At 37.5% G+C, this 20331-nt stretch overlaps 2 protein-coding genes across 2 annotated transcripts in view; one reads left to right on the forward strand and one right to left on the reverse strand.

Annotated features, from left to right (window-relative positions):
• The first annotated feature begins 6 nt into the window (after positions 1-6).
• On the forward strand, positions 7-1302 carry RRAGA (Ras-related GTP binding A). The gene has a single exon (XM_006764923.2). The coding sequence runs from the start codon at positions 121-123 to the stop codon at positions 853-855; it is 735 nt and encodes a 244-aa protein (XP_006764986.1). The 5' UTR covers positions 7-120; the 3' UTR covers positions 856-1302.
• A 3695-nt stretch (positions 1303-4997) lies between these two features.
• HAUS6 (HAUS augmin like complex subunit 6) overlaps positions 4998-20331 on the reverse strand; it is a 48912-nt gene continuing 33578 nt past the window's right edge. The window contains exons 11-16 of the mRNA XM_006764924.2: positions 14421-14502; positions 11722-11788; positions 11230-11415; positions 8476-8611; positions 6375-6977; positions 4998-5189 (exon numbers count right to left, since the gene is read on the reverse strand). Coding sequence (XP_006764987.1) covers positions 5128-5189; positions 6375-6977; positions 8476-8611; positions 11230-11415; positions 11722-11788; positions 14421-14502 — 1136 coding nt within the window. The 3' untranslated portion in view covers positions 4998-5127. The remainder of the gene's footprint in view (positions 5190-6374; positions 6978-8475; positions 8612-11229; positions 11416-11721; positions 11789-14420; positions 14503-20331) is intronic.

The raw sequence follows: 20331 nt of genomic DNA on the forward strand, positions 1-20331 counted from the left end.
AATTACATCGCTCGTGACACCCGGCGCCTGGGTGCCACCATCGATGTGGAGCACTCCCACGTCCGGTTTCTGGGCAACCTGGTGCTGAACCTGTGGGACTGTGGCGGGCAGGACACCTTCATGGAAAACTACTTCACCAGCCAGCGAGACAACATCTTCCGTAACGTCGAGGTGCTGATTTACGTGTTCGACGTGGAGAGCCGCGAACTGGAGAAGGACATGCATTACTACCAGTCGTGTCTGGAGGCCATCCTCCAGAACTCGCCTGATGCCAAAATCTTCTGCCTGGTGCACAAAATGGATCTGGTTCAGGAGGATCAGCGTGACCTGATTTTCAAGGAGCGAGAGGAAGACCTCAGGCGCTTGTCTCGCCCCCTGGAGTGCGCTTGTTTCCGAACCTCCATCTGGGACGAGACGCTCTACAAAGCCTGGTCCAGCATTGTCTATCAGCTGATTCCCAACGTGCAGCAGCTGGAGATGAACCTGAGGAATTTTGCCCAAATTATTGAGGCCGACGAAGTGCTGCTGTTCGAGAGAGCGACATTCCTGGTCATTTCCCATTACCAGTGCAAAGAGCAGCGCGACGTGCACCGATTTGAGAAGATCAGCAACATCATCAAGCAGTTCAAGCTGAGCTGCAGTAAATTGGCCGCTTCTTTCCAGAGCATGGAAGTTAGAAATTCCAACTTCGCCGCTTTCATCGACATCTTCACCTCAAACACGTACGTGATGGTGGTGATGTCGGATCCGTCGATCCCGTCTGCAGCCACGCTGATCAACATTCGGAATGCCAGGAAACACTTTGAGAAGCTGGAGAGAGTGGATGGTCCCAAGCACAGCCTCCTCATGCGTTGAATGTTGCCAAATGCTCTCTCTGAAGATGCTGAAATGCCTTCCCTCCCTTCCTCCCTCCCTCCCCCGCATCCTTTTAGTATTCATAATGTCGTGTGCTTCAAAGTGGGCTTTGAATTGTGTGCTGCTTACTACTTCCATCTCTTCCCTGCTCCCCATTCTTTAAATCTCGGACGCTCTTTCCTCAGCTATCCAGTAGAGCTTTAAGATGGCCTTTCTGAAAAGTTGGTATGGTGTAACACTAAAGTAGGTGGTGTGTGGTGTGTGTGTGTGTTCCGATTACCTGGTTGTAATAGATATACACATCAAAGCCTTTACAATATCTTCCTGTATTCCTTGCAAGATTGCAAAGGTGGAATGTTACTATTTTATCAGCAAGATATTAAAATGCATTTATAAATTCTTCTTGGCTTCAGTCATAAATAAACATTTGCTGTTAGCAATTTAAAATATGGTCTTATTTGAAATAATTTGAAGGGGCTAATATGTAAATCTAAAGATTCTGCCTGCCCACAAGTATTGCTTTACTGGTAAATTTGATTTTGTGATCTTAGCCCCCCATCACCTGAGGGATGTTTCATAGCAACTGTAATAGTGATTGAACATTGAATCTGGAGCTAGACCACCTGAGCTGAGTTAGTATTCTTTCCAGTGCCTTCACTTACTAGCTCTGTAAACGGGCAAGGTATTTAATTTTGCTGTTGGGTTTTGTTTTCTCATTTATAAAATGTGTATAAGAATGGCACTACAAAATAGGATTGTTAAAAGGATTCAAATAGAAAGCGTTTAGCATGGTGCCTGGCATATACTCAGTACTGTGTCAGCTAGCAATACCACCTACTAAGCCATTCTTTTTGCCCCAACCCCACACACATACTCCAAAATTACTGGACATGGAGCCTAGCAACATATTGAACCCTTACTAAATGCCGGGTATTCTTAAACACTTGATGTGCATTTTCTTTTTAATCCTCACAACCTATGGAGTAAATTACATCTCTAATAAATGAGAAAATTGGTATGGCCTAATAGAGCTGAACCTAGGCAATATGATTACAAATCCTCCCCCTTTCCTATTACATCCCACTACTATCCCACTGATAAGTGTTAATCATAAAAATCCTAGCTTTTAAAGTGTACATTACTTTATATAATTCCCTTTATAGATGGAGGAAACAAGCCCAGTAAGTTAAATAATTTCTCTCAATATTACAACTTTACAGCTGTATGTGGATGACAAGGTCCCCTACCTGTGAAGAGCAAGAAGCTAACCAGATGCAAGTAATTAAACACATCTACTTGGAGCCTTTGGCAATAAGTTACTATAAAGGTTCCAGATGAAAAAAACTCAAGGTATAAATGTACTTTTTAAAGTACCACATTAGTGACTCTAATTAAAATGGCAGTAACAAAATGCTTGTATCTGAATCTCACAAATTTTTGATCAAGTTACTGGTTATATGTGATCATTTTGTGGTTTGAAGGGCATGGTTATTTTTTATATCTAGCAAGTTCCATAGCTAAGTGATATAATATTGAATGTTTATTCAATACTAGAGCATGTAGAACATTTTTACAAATGGTCTCATAGGGGACCCACAAATATTTTAAATTTAGGATGTAGACTTGACATTCACTAGGGAGAACTATGCATATGTAACATTATGTAAAGGAGAATTTTACTTTAGCATACACTTTCCTTACATTGAGGAAAATGTCCTTAAACATATTTTAGTTTATTCAGAGTAGGAAAAAATAGTTTCCTTTTATACAGGTCTCAAGAATTCCCGTTTTCCTTTAGATAAAATCGACTGCCCTGGTGGGGTGGCTCTGTTGGTTAGACTGGGGATTGAGCCCTCAACTTTAGCATATCATGATGATGCTCTAACCAACTGAGCTAACTTGGCTAGAGTTAGCTCTTAAGCTTTTTAGTCTGATAATTACCAAGGAAGTATATTTAAAATGCAGATTCCTAATCCCCATTTTAGACCTATAGGATCTATGTATTGCAGGTGATTCCCTGAGTCCATTTAACCCTTTGAGTGCCAACCAATATCCTAGGAACTATGCCAAAATTGCCAAGCCATTTTTGCTGATTTTACAGCAGTTTAGGAAAAAAATTATGAAAATTAGGTAAATGCCAGTGGTCAATTTTAGAACTACAAACATTCGGCATCATAAGTAATCTGCACTTAGGTACCATCTGTCCATGAAAGAGTGAAAAACTAGCATCTAATAGTGACACTGCAGGAGGAGCGCGACAGCGCTCCCACTCCTGGCCCTTTTGGGGAAAGAGGAGCACGATTGCGCTCCCCGGCACTTTAGACAAGTCATGTAAGTTCCCTGGCTTCAGCCCATCTACAATCACTATCTTAACAGGGTAAGAATTAGATGAAATCATACATATTATGTGACTAATAATGGCTCTGGTACTTAGTAGATAATGTCCTATCCTTCCTAACATTAATTTCGGATTTACAGATACTGAGTTTTCTTAAGTTAGACTAGAGAACTTAGTTTCCCAGTATACCTATAAAGTCCCTTATTTGTTCTATTAACTAATAAAGGAATATAGCACCTTAGGAGCTTTCTTTTTTTTTCCACTGCAAAATATGTGCTTTTTTCTGTCTTTTCTCACAGACTGGCCTTCAAACTGGGATTGAACAAACAACTTAGAGAAGCCCAAAATGAGTGAAAGATAATTAAGCCCACCTACTTTCAGAACTCTCCCCTCCCCTTTTCTCCTCTCCCTGTCAGTTTCTTGGCAGGTGGACATGATTTTAATGGTTAAGAGTTGGGACAAGATAGAGGGGTACTGTTGGTGCTCTGCCTTCGTGTGTAATCATTCCTCCTGATTCATGGAGAGCTATGGGATGTACTCACTTGATTCTAGAGACAAGCCCTTTTCTCGGCCAGAGACCATGACTGAGTGAGGCAGGGTTTTGTACAAGAGGCCTTACATCTGACTCCCATTTCTGAGCCATATCCTACTGTCCTGGCCTTTTAGTTACTTGTGGTTTATTAAGGAAAGAAAATAGGGTCAAATCCTAGCTTTACCACTGACTTAGCTGTGTGACACTGAACAAGTAATTTAACCCCAAATTCAGTTTTCTCAAGTTATTTTGAGACTGTTCTGTAGGCTTTGGGGAACTGAGGAAGAAAGCAATATAATCAAAATTAGCTCCTTTCCCACAAAACAGTGCCCTCACCGCCCCCCTACCCCCCAATAAAAGAAAACACACAGACATTTTTTAATTTGCATTCTTTTCTGTTAAAATATAAAAGGGTTAAGTTAAATTCTCATAGTCTAAATTAGACTAAATATAAATCTGCTATACAACCCAATGAATGGATTCAGTTTGATAGTATTCCTTAAAAGTGTCTAGTCATCTTCTTCCATCTTTTTCCTTTATTAAAGTCATTCTGCTCCAATCTTCACATACCACATGCACTTTATTCCATAAAATATCATTTTTCAGCATCAACCTACTTGAATAATCAATCATGAAACCTATTTAGAGCTTTCCAAACTTTGTCCTTTTGACTACACAGCTCAAAGCACTATTTTTCTCTTTTATTTTTTTGTTAGTACCAGGATGTTTCATTAAGAAATAATAAAAGTTCTCTATTTCCCTAAAATGAAAGACCAATGTATTCAATGGCTATTATCTTAACCATGTAATAAATGTACATCAAAAACTACTCATTCTTATGTTAGTTCACTGAAATTATAGTAAATTTAACTACTACTTTGCCATTTTCTTAATGCTTGTAAGATTATTCAAGAAATCAAAATGGCTTCACATAACTTGATGTTTGCTTTCCAAATACTTCACATTTCAACTCCACTTACCTAAAAACATTAGAAGAGTCTTAAGGGAATTATTTAAGACTTTTTAGACCTTGAAAAATGTCAGTTTTGGGGGGCTTTTACATTTTTTTGGCTTTGTTTTTTTTCATCACCATTTATCCCCCCTATAACTCCTCCACCTCCACCCACCCCTATAAGTCTGAGGTGTTTTTGTGTTGTTTTTATTTATTTTAGCGAGAGAAAAGGAGAGGGAGAGAAACACCAATGTGCGAGAGAAACATCAACCAGCTGCCTCCTGCACAATTCCTACAAGCCAGCAACCGGGGCCTGTGCCCTGACCAGGAATCGAACTGGTGACTTCTCATTTCATGGGAGGGTGCTCAACCTACTGAGCCACATCAGCTAGGGCTATAAGTCTATTTTTAAATCAACTTGCTTCAACTGAAGTGTGCAACGTAAGTAAATTATCTCTTCAACTCAGACGGCGATTCTTTTGCATCAAGGCTCTTATTCAAGATTTCTGCTTCTGCAAAATTGATTTTAAAAAAGAGAAAAGGATACGCAAACATTACCAAAAAAATCAAATAGCACAGACTCCAAGTAGTAGCAAATTTCAGTCTTCTTAAGGATAAAGTTCACATATATATATTTAACTATGATAAAATTACCATCATTCTCACTGAGGTATTCTCCAGAGAATGTCAATATATCCCTCTTAGAATACTTTTCAATATACCAGTTTTTAATTATCATGGGCATATCAGAGTGACATATAATGAGTTATCACCAGACCCATATCTGTTCTAACATGCTTTAAGAGCAGTTTTTTTAACTCTTTACATTGAAAATTTTCAAACATATATAAGAGAATTATGATTAACCTAATGTAGTTTGCTTCAATAATTCAATAATTATTTAATACTAACTATTAATGAGTTAAATTGTGTCCCCCACACATATGTTGAAGTTTCCAATAAGGTCACTGCAGATATGATGAGTTAAGATGAGGTCATTGTAGAGTAGTACGGGCCCTTATAAGAAAGTACAGAGACACACCAGGAAGAACGCCATGTGAAGAGGAAGGCAGAGCAAGTTAAAGTTTTGCTGCCACAAGCCAAAGAACACCTGAGGCTACCAGAAGAGGCAAGAAGGATCTTCCTCTAGTCTAGTGGCTTCAGAGAACATGGTTCTTGCCAACACTTTGAGGCTGGTTTCTAGCCTCCAAAACTTACTGTCTGCAGAGACAATAAATTTCAATTTAAGCCACTCAGTTTGCTTTGGTAGACCTAGAAAACTAATACACTGACCTTGTTTTATCATCCCACCCACACCAAATTTATTTTAAAGCAAATCAGATATTATATTACAAAAATGATATTTAACAGTGTCTCTCAACTTTTTTAGAACCATCTTCCAGTAACCAAGAAGATTTTGATGAAATTTACCTTTATTAGTTTGTATTACAAAAGTTTTACAAACTTTTGGTTTCAAGTTTTTGGTTTGTTTTTAAACCATCCCAGACTAATTGTAAACTACATACACATCACTAGAGATTCTGAAAGTACTGGGTACACTTTTCTCATCCTAGCCAAAAGAATGAGCATATTTTGTCACATTAACAAAGATCATATAGCATTCATTGTTTACTATTTTTATAAGAAGTTGAGAGAAACTTTAGTAAGTTAACACGCACCGGTTTATTTAATCTTACCTTTTAAATAAGGTGGAAGTTCTCCAAGACTACATGGCCTCGTGGTCCCCAATCTTTGTTCCACTGGAGAAAACTTAATTAGTGGTGAAAGAGATCGTTTTCTTTCACCAGGGGACATTCGTAAAGATGGTTTTGTATAGTCAGTATGCAAATCTTGAGTGTCCAGCAGGTTAAGCATATCATCTGTTTGCATGGTTTGAGGAGCAGGGCTCAATTCTTGTTTGTGTCTTTCAGGTATTTCAGAATTAAAGAGGTAAGTTTCTTCCCTTTTCTTGTTAAGAGGTTTTTTCAGAGCCTCATATCTACTGTAAATAGCCTGTACATGGGAGTCTGATTTTGGAGTAGTCTGTCTTTCTCCCACAACATCTTCTGAGAAAATGCTACTGTTCATAGGACTATTTGGTTCCAGTTTGAAATTGGCCTCTGTACTATTGGAGCTATTAAGACTTAAATGACCAACATCTTCTGGAAGAGTTTCATGTAATATGCCAAAATCAATATCCTTAAAACCTTCTCTATGTTCAGTATCCATTTGAATTGATTCTGTACTTCTGTTATCTTCTACTTTAATAGCTTTTCTCCATGAGTTCCTAATATCACTGACTAATTAAAAGGGGAGAAAAAAAAAACCATAATTTACCAATATTCCCAAACACAGCATGCAAATAAACATTTCATTTCTAGTGCTCAAGATAAAGCTACTGAGTATATGTTCCACAGATATGCTAGTTGAATGATAAGGCTCCACAATATACCAAAGCCCAACAAGATCAAAGAACTTATCTCCAACTAATCACACACAAATAACAAAACCTATTCCTGAAATGTACATATACTTTCACACAGCACATACAAATTGTATGTTATCAAAAAGATATTTTGGACAGAGTTCAGCAAACCTTTTCTATAAAAGGCCAGAGAGTAAGTAATATTTTAGGCTTTGCAGGCCATGTGGTCTACATCAACTATTTAACTCTGCCACTGTAGCATGAAAGCATCCATAAACAATATGTTGACAAATGAGCAAGGTTGTGTTCAATATAACTTTGCAAAAACAGTGTGTTAGGCTTTGTGATTCAACCTGAAGTGATCAATTTAAATTTGAATATATTATTTCTAGCAGCAAAATGGAAATTATATTTAATCACTCAACCAGGATGATGTGCCTACATAAGGACAGTATCAGAACTTTATCTACACAAATTATAAGTTATTAAAAAAAATTTATTGGCCCCTAGCCAGTTTGGCTCAGTGGATAGAGTGTTGGCCTACGGACTGAAGGGTCCCAGGTTCGATTCCAGTCAAGGGTACAAGTGCTCAATCCCCACTGGAGGGTGTGCAGGAGGCAGCCGATCAATGATTCTCTCTCATCATTGATGTTTCTATCTCTCTCTCCCTCCCTCTCTGAAATAAATAAAAACATATTTTTAAAAAATGTATTGGGCATTCTGGCCAGCTTAGGAGAGGTAGGAAAAATCTCTGAGCACACAGTTTCTGGCTGATGCTGCTGGTTACTGCCTGGGAGATCAAACCTCTATACTCTATAAATATTGATCACAGATCAGATGTGAAGGCAGAGGATTTTTTTAAGTGATCAACTAAAATATTTTCCAGGAAAAAGTCAAGTAAAACAAAAAACAAAATTGTACAGTACCAGGGCAAAATAATTTTACTGAAGAGGACTGCCATATAAGTGAGAGTGCCCACATGTAATACTTCGATAAAAATCCCTTACGTCAAAACAAAAACCCATTGCCACTAAACTTAAGTAAAAGAGTTTTTGTTTTTTAATATATTTTTGTTGATTTCACAGAGGAAGGGAAAAGGAGACAGAAACATCAATGATGAGAGAGAATCATTAATCGGCTGCCTCCTGCACACCCCCTACTGGGATTGAGTCCACAACCTGGACATGTGCCCTTGACCGGAACTGAACGCGGGTCCCTTCAGTTCGAAGGCCAACGCTCTATCCACTGGGCCAAACCAGCTAGGGCAGAAAAAGAGTTTTAAAGTGAGCTTCCAAAAGATTTGTCAGACCATAGTTCTAATAATGGTAATGTATAAAAAAGAAAATAAGTGATAGAAAACATTATTAACTTACTCAAGTTTTCTGGAGTTCGGGGAATTTGTTTCCTAGTTAAGAATGGGTTAGAAACTAGAGAGTCAATCAGTTCCTCTAATTTTACTTCTTTTCCCGTAGAGAGCTGTGGTGAATCAGATAATACTGTCCTCACAACCTAAAACAGAAAAGGTAAAGCAAAAATTACCCCCAAATTAAGCCCATTGGTAGAATGCAACAAAAGCCCTGATAGTAACAGAAAGCACTTTAGTCAGCAGCCCTTCCCACTGCAGATGGCATAAAAGTACACTCAACAGTGTAGCTCCCAGATACTCCCTACAGACTAGGCACAATCCTACCACGCAGCCATTTTCAATCTTTTTCATTTAAAGGCACACATAAACTAATTACTAAAATTCTGTGGCACATCAAAAAATATGTTTTATGCCGATATGAGAAAAATAATAAATATAATTTTTATTAATTCACATCAGATGGCTATTGTTGTACTAGCTGTTGTCATTTTTTTATTGACAATCTAAGAGAAAAGAGGTCAGGGGCCCTGACTAAATAGTCAGGTATTGCATGTTTTAAAAATCCTTGCGGCACCAGTTGAAAATTGCTGCTATAAGGTAACACAAAAGTTTCCTCCCTTATTTTAAATGGATATCCCATTATAAAGGAGAAAACAGATAAGACTCTATACTTAGGAAGATTTGGAGGTAGTTCTGACTACAATGACCTAAAACTAAACTACCATCTGCTACATCATTGAGCTTGACAACTCTATAGCTGCTAAAATGATAGTTTTAAAGCAAGCAGATTCTTAATTATAAACCATTTGCACAGTAACACGTCTATTAATAAACAGAATACATTCTGACAACATATTTCTTTGCCAGAAATCTCATTATCAAAGATAAATTAGTGAACAAGGCATAGATACTTTCTAAAATAAAAAAAAAGTATACAAAATGAAAATAGCACTCTGTATTAAAAGTGAATAAATCCAAAAAATATGCAAATTAAAATATCTGCCCCTTGAAATCCATAAAGAATAAATTTCCAACAACCATAATCAAATTGGCCTGCACTTACCCTCCCTTGTGAAAACAGGGCTTTTTAAAATTCAAATACTAAATATTCCTGTCACCAACACTATTAAATAAGATTCATTTCAGTTTATTTTCAGAGCTTTTTGAGGTTTTTAGGGCTCTCCTTTTCCATCACATCCATTCCACTGCTACTATAAATACTTTTAACCAGAGAATGTGCCTTTCCTTCCATCGGGAAAGAAAAAAGACTGACCATCTTTTCTTTAGTGTAATCACCTAACAAAGAAAACAATAGGACTTTAGAAATTTAAAAATACTTAGAGCCCTAGCTGCTGTGGGTCAGGTGGGTGGGCATTGTCCGGTGCACCAACATGTGGCCACAGGTCGATTCCCAGTTTGGAGCACAAACCCAGGTTTCAGCTGGATAACCCAGTAAGGTGCATGCAGGAAGCAGCCAAACCATGTTTCATTCTCACATCGATGCTTCTCTCTCTCCCTTTCCCTTCCCCTCTCTCTAAAAATCAATAAAAATATTTTTAAGAAAAATATTTAGAGACCATAAAACTGGCCCAACCTCCTCATGTTACAAACAAGAAAAATGTCTGACATCGAGCTCTCTTATTTGGACAATATTCATTTACTTTGATCAAAATTGAGATAAAAGAGAGAATTCCAATACCTGAATCAATATGTACTAAACTAGCCCTAGCTGGTTTGGCTCAGTCAGTGGATGGAGCACTGGCCATGGACTGAAGGGTCCCGGGTTCAATTCTGGTCAAAGGCATGTACCTGGGTTGCAGGTTCCCTAGCCCTGGTGGTTGGGGGGGGGAATCAGAAGGCAACCAATTGATGTGTCTCTCTCTCACATCGATGTTTCTCTCTCTGTCTCTCCCCATCCCTTCCACTATCTCTAAAAATCAATGGAAAAATAAACTCACTCTCTCTCTCTCTCTCTCTCTCTCTCACTATATATATGTTTTGTGTGTTTTTTCAATATATATATGTTTTGTTTGTTTTTTTAAAGAGTACTAAGCCAAATTTTGCTTTTAGTCTCTCAGGAGCTGATTTATTCTCTGAATGCTTATCTCAATTCAAACAATGCTAAGGGATGTTGTGGGAAACTGTAATAAAAATAACATTAGAAATGCTTGAGCATTTGTGTAAATTGAGTAAATTGAGTTCTATAAACTACTGAGCAAGAGTAATATTGTAGACACTTGTCAATAAAAAGTAGAACAGCATTAAATTAGGAAAACCTAGATCATGAACAATGATGCACTTAATTCTTTTGAAATACTTAGAAAGCAGGACAAAAACTTTGCTCAATGATAATATCTTGTTCTAATATTCAAAAAGAGAGGAAGCTCAGCTAAGCAACAGACATCATTCATGAAGTATTTTAACAAAGCATAACCATTGGGTATATTTACCCAACAACTGATATGTAATGGTTAACTCCAAAAATAGCATACATGTTATTATTTTTATACTTTTGGACATTTATAGGATGGGACATGAGTTCTAAACCATGGAAATAATCTTAACTAAGTAAGTTTATATGAAATCTATTTCTACTTTGGGGAGGAGCAATTTTGCTTTAACCATGACTTTTATATAATATCTGTGACCTCCTTCCCCAAATTTCCCCCAGTAAATCCATAATTAACTGTGCTTCATTTTCAATCACAACACTATAGAGAAAATAACAGCTATTTCAGTATACTTTTTATCTTTTTCTAACCTCTTCTGCCAGGTGATCTTGCTCTTTCTGGAATGGATCAATTTTTTTAACTGGCAGAGGTCCTCCTAATGCACTGCTCTCTGTATTCTTTGCAATATATGATGATGGAAAGTCTTCCCCTTCACACTCTGGTGTTTTCTTAGAAATTGTTTCAGTTTTTTCTCTAGATGTTCCAATCTTCATGTCCTGAAGATGACAGACATATGTTAAAACCTTAATAATTGTGCCTGATTTTCATTAGAGGTTCTTGAGTTATCATGAACCTATAAAAGTTTACTAACATTATTGTAAAATTGTATGTCCACTGGCACAATTAAATAATTCCAATATTCCCCTGTAGAAGCAACAGGGAATTGTAAATCAGAATGGTACATTATGTGCAAATACTGGGAAATGTGAAAATAAAATTTTAATTTAATTTAATTGGGGTATCAACAAAAATAATATTTTATACTAAATATAATCAAAATTAAAAATTGTTTTAAAATGTACCTTTTCAAATATTGTAACACTATTTCCATCTGATGATGAAACTGGCTGAAACAGGAAAGAAGCAGGGCTAAAAGGAAAAATAAAACAAAACAAATCCAAGTTACGAGGAGGAAAGAATCCCATACACTTTATATATCTGAATATTCTTAAAAAACTGTCTGCCCCGTATCTGTCCGTTACGATTTCTCTCAATTCGTCCCGGTCATCAAAAGGCAGTTTATTCTACGGAGGTATGGTGACAATTAGAGCAGCACTGCAGCTCAATTTGTGTATCTGCCTCCCAAATTATAAATATTTGCCTTACCTGCTATATATTTTAAGTCATCAGCATTTTTTACAAGGGTTAAATGATTTGATGAATACTCAAAAGCTTGAATAAAGGGTAAGAACAAATTCAATTAATTAGACTGGCATTATTACAACATCCTCAATCTTTAGATCACAGAATTTCATTGTAACAGAGACTTTCAGATTCTTTTGATATTTCATGACCAAAATCAATCTCTTATGCTGAATTTTGCTCTATAGCAAATATGTTATACTAACAATAGTCCTAAGGTTATTCACTTTGTTGCATTCTACACATAGTATTCCTTAATCTCTTACATTCCCTTGCTCCTTTGAATAAACAAAAACCTCATGTATCCTGCCCAGCCAGTGTGGCTCAGTGATTGAACGTTGACCCATGAAAAGGTCTCTCGTTTAATTCCCAGTCAGGGCATAAGCCCAGGTAGCAGGCTCAATCCCTGTTAGGGGGCATAGGAGGGAGCTGATAGATGATGTTGCTCTCTTGTTGATGTTTCTATCTCTCTATCTCTTTCCCTCCCTCTCTGTAAAAAATCAATAATTCTTTCCCTTCCTCTCTCTTTAAAAAAAAAATCAATAAACATTTTTTTTAAAAAACCTTATGTACATTTTCATTATAATTATAAAATAAATTATTAAATTTCTAAAGCCTTTAATTAAGCATTGACAACTTTATCTTCACCTTGAAAGAACTTTCAAATTCAATCATGGACTGGGTCTTCTTGTAGCCAAAAGCTTTTCTATTCTAGGTTACATGAAAGGCAGGATTACCAGAGACCACTTTTCAAAATCAACCATGTCAGTGTTCCTGGCTGGCGTGGCTCAGTGGTTGAGCATTGACCTATAAACCAGGAGGTCAGGGTTCAATTCCCAGTGAGGGCATATGCTCAGGTTGCAGGCTCAATCCCCAGTGTAGGGCATGAAAGAGGTAGCCAAACAATGATTATCTATCATTGATGTTTCTATCTCTCTCTCCCCCTCTCCCTTCCTCTCTGAAATCAATACACACACACACACACATATATATATACTTTAAATGTCAGTGCTTTACTTTCTGTTCATAGCCAGAAATATAAAATTAACACTTTGCAAATATTTTATAAAAAGTAAATATGCTCCTTCCAAACAATTCAAAATCACTGAAATTGTTCATTTCAGCTTCCCCTAAACCGAATATAATCTACATATCAAAGGCAAAAAATTAACTATCTACTGCAATTTTATCTTAATTATTCCAAAAACTCAACATTAAAATGACCAAAAGCTGTGATGGAGAGCCAATAATCTATACACCAAGGGCACTAAGATGCCATCACAAGATGGTGAGCTCCTTGGAGAAAAAGACTATTTCTTGCCAAAGGCTATTGCCAAGGGAGTATTTGATTGCTACTTAATAATGCTTAATTTCAATAAAAAAACAAATATATTCCCCAAGTATATTACATACATTTAGTTTAGCTGGTTTGGCTCAGTAGATAGAGAGTTGGCCTGCAGATTGAAGGGTTCTGGGTTCAATTCCCAGTCAGGGCATATGCTCAGTTGCAGGCTCAATCCCTGGCCCTGGTTGGGACACGTGCAGGGGGCAACCAATCAACGTATCTCTCTCTGTCTCTCTCTCTCCCTTTCAATCTCTCTAAAAATAATGGAAAAATATCCTCAGGTGAGGATTTAAAAAAAAATTTTTTTTTCTTATATAATCTGGCGTCAGTTTTATGGGCCAAAAAGGGGTAACAGAAAAAACAGGCAATAAAAATATAAGAATACGCCTTAGTTACAACAAATTAAGTAGGTTCAGTTTTTCATATGTTAAATTATGGGATTTAAAAGAACCAGAAGCCTTTCTTTGTTTAAAAGAATGAACTTTTTATCAAATGGCATATAAAAACCCCAACATATAATAGAGATAAAAGAGCAAACTGCTCAGGTTGAAGTGGGAAAGGTGGGACTGCCAACAGGCTGAATTAGATTCAATCCACAGAACCAGAGGGTGCTGCAGAATACAGGCTGAAAACTACAAAGTGGATGATCTCAAAGGTTCCTAAACTCTTGGATTTAGTCAAAAGTTACAAGTGGTTTCAAAGAAGTTCACAGACAAAAAAGACAACAATTCAAATTCCCAAACTTACATTAGATAATCTTCATATATGTGTTTTTCATAAAAAATGAGACGATTCCCATGAATCCCAACATTTTTATAAAGAAGAAAAAAATATGCCCATGTATCAGAAATGTTGAATCTTTCCTGAAAATATAGACTAGCCGTGGAAAAATACTGTCTAAGAGAAGAAAATTATTGACTCTCCCACATTAAAAAAGCTTGGAAACTGGCTAAAGATGGGACTATTATTAACAAAGGGGGAAGAAAATCAATATGAAAATCAATTTTGTTTTACCTGTTGGTTAAATCATATACAGTTCCCAGTACATCACTGGCTCTTCTACAATCATTTTCCTGGTTATGCTGTTTAGCTGTATCTAAAAGAACAGAAAAATTAATTACTCTGTATGTTTTTCCATTCTAATATGTTTTTAAATTTTAAGGAAAGCCATTGCTAGATTACAGAGGATGATATTCCAGGGGCTCCTCTTCTTTCAACACGTTAGATTCTGAAAGACTATTATACACGTGTCCAAAGTATCATCTACACTAATAAAAGAGAAATATGCAATTTGGTGTCACTCCGCTACGCCCACCAGCCAATCAGAGCAACTATGCAAATTAACCCAACAAAGATGGTGGTTACTTTGCATACACAGGTGTGGAGAGAAGACTGAAGGCTTTGACCAGAGTGAAGACCAAAGACTGAAGAGGCTTGGCTTCTCCCCTGCAGCACAGCAGAGAAGCCAAGCCTCACTGCGGCCGCAGTGAAGAAGCTAAGCCTTGCTGCAGCCAGACCAAAGGCCTGGGTCCAAGGTGCCGGAGGAAAACCGGTGCCAGCAGCCAGGGGAAGGAAGGCCTATTGCGTGAATCTTCATGCAACGGGCTTCTAGTATATAATAAAGTGGTAATATGCAAATTGACCATCACTCCAACACACACGATGGCCGCCCCCATGTGGCCACAAGATGGCCTGCAGGGGAGGGCAGTTGGGGGCAACCAGGCCTACAGGGGAGGGCAGTTGGGGGCAACCGGGCCAGTAGGGGAAGAATTGGGGGTAATTGGGACGGCAGGGGAGTGGTTAGGGGGTGATCAGGCTGGCAGCAGAAGCGGTTAGGGGCAATCAGCCATGCGGGCAGTTGGGAACCAGACGTCCTGGATTGTAAGAGGGATGTCTGACTGCCCGTTTAGGCCCAATCCCTCGAGGGGTTCCAGATTGGACAGGGTGCAGGCTGGGCTGAGGGCCGCGCCGCCCCCCTCCCCCAGGGCATGAATTTCGTGAACCAGGCTTCTAGTTACTATATAAGAAGCCAATGTACACTATGTAAAGTTTTCCTTTTAATTCATCATAATAGTATACCAACTTATAACATTTTCAATCTCTATGCTTTTGCAGCTACTAATTATAATGAAATTACTGAGATTTATATATTATTCCAAAAATGAGCACAAATACAAATAAAATGATTATGCACAACTATAAACACCATCTGATGGAGGTAGGCACTGTTGAAATACATTTGTTGTGGTATATAACAAAGTTGTAAGGTAAAAGTTGCTAAGTAAAAAAACATCTAGAGCCCTAGCCCAAGCATGTCAAACTTGTGGCCCATGGACCACATGCCTCATTTATTTGGCCCATGTTAGCCTTTGAGTTTGACATGCTTGCCTAGCTGGTTTGGCTCAGTGGATAGAGTATTGGCCTGCAGACTGAAGGGTCCCGAGTTCATTTCCGGTCAAGGGCACATGCTCTGGTTGCAGGCTCAATTCCCAGTAGGGGGAATGCAGGAGGCAGCGATCAATGATTCTCTCTCATCATTGATGTTTCTATCTCTCTCTCCCTCTCCCTTCCTCTCTGAAATCAATAAAAAAAAAATTTTTTTAAAGCATCTGGAACTTCATTCTTTATTTTTTCCTAAAGGTGATGGATGATAGGAAGCCACTGATGTGTATTACACCAGGAGATGAAAAGGATCATATTTACACCACAGAAAGACCACTGAGAGTCATTTGTAATATGGAATAGATAGAACACTGGAGGCTGAGTAGTTAGTTAGAACACAATTACAGGCAAGAAATTATAAAAAAAAAACAAAAACAAAAAACAACTAAGCTACAGCACTTAAGATGTGAGGCAAAGGAGGGGACAGACATAATAGAGCATTTAGGGCATAAAAACAAACCTGAACTCACCAGTACAAAGCAAACCAAGATGAAGCAGACACTGTCTCCTACCATAAAGACACTAGAATTGCTAAATAAAAGTTAAGAATAAAAGAAAAAAAAAAGAATACCCAGAATAAAAATAAAAATCGTCACATGCCAGAACCAAAGATGGATAGAATGGTCAGCATGATAAGCTCACACAGAAATGAAAGCTCCATGAGGCAGGCTCCAAGGGCTCAACACTGGAGACTTGATGCCTACATGTAACAAGAAATACCATCTAACATCACTCAGGCTGAGATCTGAGAGACTGCCATAAGGCAGGACACTGTAAAAGCTGCTCAGCCCCAAAAAGGGGATTATAAAAATCTACCAACTGGATCCGGGAAGTAGCAGAGAAGCTTGCTGTCTACCTAGGGAAAGGAGGGAGGGCTGCAGGGAAAAAGAGAGGGAGGAAATTTAAAATCTAGCCTACTCCAAAGGAGGTATGAATAAAAACTTAAACTGCCTACTTGGTGTAGGAATCCCAAACCAAAGACACTAACTGGCCTAGTTCAAGGGAAACAGGTGCAACCCTAGGCCACTCTGTAGAGACCCTTCTACAATTCAGGGCCCACATGACTCCTCCGGGGGTGAGGAGATGTTGAGATGAGTCGATAAGAAAGAGACCAACATGAAAATTAGCAGGCGAGAATATAGAAGCAGAAGTACCTTAAAAATAGAGACATTAGAAAAAGTGACAAAGATAAAATCAGTACATTTTAAATGATCAGAAAAAAAAAATAACAACAGAAGCCAAAATGAAATATGATGATAAAGAACTGGCAGTTTTGAAAAAGAAGCAAATGAAAAGTACATTCATGAAAACTCAATACTAAATGGACATGTCAAAAAGGAAATTAAACCTGACTAAAGAGATCATTGGTGACCTAACCGGTTCGGCTGAGTGGATAGAGCGTCGGCCTGCGGACTCAAGGGTCCCAGGTTCGATTCCGGTCAAGGGCATGTACCTTGGTTGCGGGCACATCCCCAGTAGGGAGTGTGCAGGAGGCAGCCAAATATGAAGGAGAGGATTAGACGTCCCAGCAATAGGACTTACAAAAGGAAAAGGTAAAAACACTAACAGAGAGGCAATATTAAGAACAGACATTCGTGCCCTAACTGGTTTGGCTCAGTGGATAGAGCGTCAGCCTGCGGACTGAAAGGTTCCAGGTTCGATTCCAGTCAAGGGCATGTACCTTGGTTGCAGGCACATCCCCAGTAGGGGGTGTGCAGGAGGCAGCTGATGGATGTTTCTCTCTCATTGATATTTCTAACTCTCCCTCTTCCTTCCTCTCTGTAAAATATCAATAAAAACATATTTTTTTAAAAAAAGAAGATATTAGTGAATAAGTTTTCAGAACTAAAGAAAGACATGAGCCTTCATATTAAAAAGTACACACAAGTCCCAAACAGGCTAAATAAAACAAATCTACATTCAGAAACATCTCATTGAACCTGCATAATACAAAAATAAATAAATGAAAGTCTTAAGAGCAATGTGGCATCAAATGTCTCAGAAACAACAGAAGGCAGAAAGCAATGAGAGCATATCATCAAAGTCATAAGGAAAAATAAGTGTCTATCTAGAACAGTGATGGTGAACCTATGAACCTATGAACCTATAATTTAACAAAGAAAAATCAACCAAAAAAATGAGTCCCAAAAATGAGTTCCCACGCAAACTCATTTTTTTGGTTGATTTTTCTTTGTTAAATGGCATTTAAATATGTAAAATAAATATCAAAAATATAAGTCTTTGTTTTACTATGGTTTCAAATATCAAAAAATTTCTATATGTGACACGGCACCAGAGTTAAGTTAGGGTTTTTCAAAATGCTGACATACCGAGCTCAAAAGGTTCGCCATCACTGATCTAGAATTATATATCCAGTCAAACTATCATTCAGGATTTAAGTGAAAATAAAGGCATTATCCTAGAAAGACTAGAGATTTTACTAATAAGGGTCCAAAAATAAAAGTAATGGATATACTTCTAGATATATTTCTCAAAAGGAAAAAGTAGAACAAAAGAAGTAATACTGATTTAAAAAAAAAAAAACAGTGAAGTGTTGGTAAATCTAAACGCAAAATAATTGTTGAAAACAATTTCTACCAATGTCATTTTTTAAAAAAAAGGGTAGGGTCATTATTCTAGAATAAAAGTTAGATAGACAGAACAACAAAATGTAATGAGTGAACTCTTCTTAAATCCTGGTTCAAAAATAAACATTTACTAAGGATAGTTCTGGGGATACGAGAAATCTTATTCATAAATTTAGATTGGCAGGAGAATACTGTGTATTGTTAGATCTCTACATGAGTAAAACTATTTTTATAAACATATACCAGAACAGACATTAAGATTCAGGGTAGTGGTTACCTCTGCAAATTCAGGAAGAATGGGGCCAATGAAAGGCAGATACCCAAAAGTTAACTATGTCTGCACTGTTTAAAAAAAACCTAAAGCAAATATTGCAAAGATTTGTCAAGAGAGTGTTTGTAAGCAGATATTTATATTATCCCCTGTGCTTTTTAATATGCTGAAATACCATTTAAAAAAATAATTTAAGAGAAAATTACTTCAAATAAGATGTATTATATAAGGTGAAGGGGTTGGACAAAAGTTGTTATACTCAAAAAGTATAAAATAAGAGTTCAAACTGTGCTGTGTGGGAGGAGAGGGTTACCACCAAAGCACTTATCCAAGAACTCTAATGTGGACTTCCAACTGGACATCTTAAGCAGACACAAATATGCCCTCACTTCCAAGATAGAGACACAGAGATCTCTGAATGGACAAGCGGACAATTCCATGGTTTCACAGAGCCTAAACTAAGTCTGACCAACGTAGAAAGGCCCTTTCCAAGCTGAAGTGACAACACAATGCCAACCAAATACGCCAAAAACTTTCAAAGTAATTCTATCATCAAAAGCAATGCTCTACTGAAGATCCTTTTCATTCATCAAACCACACAGTCCAAATGTTCTACTCTTCTCCCAGCACCTATTCTGAGACTTGCTCTCTGGTCTGCTATCCTTCCCAACCAGTGCCGTCCCTAAATACACCTGACTCCCAATCCAATCACCTATTCCACTTGTGTCCACCCATTTCTTAATAAGTCCTGCCATGACCTCTAGCCTGCCTGAACTCAACTATGATCTATACCTATTACCTTCCACTTGGCTATATAATTCATATATTTTTTATTCAGTTATTCCTCCACCTATCCATATTATATTTACTGACCCAATAACAATTTAACACAGTACTGGGCAACTGGTGAAACTGAATATATATTGGATATTGTAGAGAAAGTAATTTTTAGGTGTGACATTGGTATGATAGCTAAGGAAACTTAATAAGGCATTATAGATTTACTACTGGCCCAGTGCACAAATTCGTGCACATTGAAAGGAATTTAATTAGAAGAAATATTTTAACATCGCCATTCGCCCTTTCTCTATAATAAAAGTGTCAGAGATGAAAGAAAGTTAGCAAAATGTATATGAAAATACTATATTAATTGATTAATAAACAAAATCAACATAATATAACAACAAAGACATATAAAAACAAAAAATGATATAAAAACAACAAAAACATGATATAAAAACAGCATTGATAAGAAAAATGATAAATTGATTAAACTTATTCTAATATCTCCCTGTATACCACATTAAGAGTAAAAACACTTTCAGAGTGCTTGACTAATTTCCCTTGTGATGAAGTATTTACAACTTTAACTTTAATGTCTTTGAACTCAAGAGAAAGTAGCACATAACTGACCATGTCCAAAAACGGTTCAGGTAGGAATATTCCTAGTCTGTCTAGAGCAGGGGTCCTCAAACCACAGCCCGCGGGCCACATGCAAATACAAATATTGTATGTGTTCCCGTTTTGTTTTTTTACTTCAAAATAAGCTATGTGCAGTGTGCATAGGAATTTGTTCATAGTTTTTTTTTCAACTATAGTCTGGCCCTCCAACGGTCTGAGGGAC

Source organism: Myotis davidii, unplaced genomic scaffold (genome assembly GCF_000327345.1).
Source record: "Myotis davidii unplaced genomic scaffold, ASM32734v1 scaffold197, whole genome shotgun sequence".
NCBI classification, from domain to species: Eukaryota; Metazoa; Chordata; class Mammalia; order Chiroptera; family Vespertilionidae; genus Myotis; species Myotis davidii.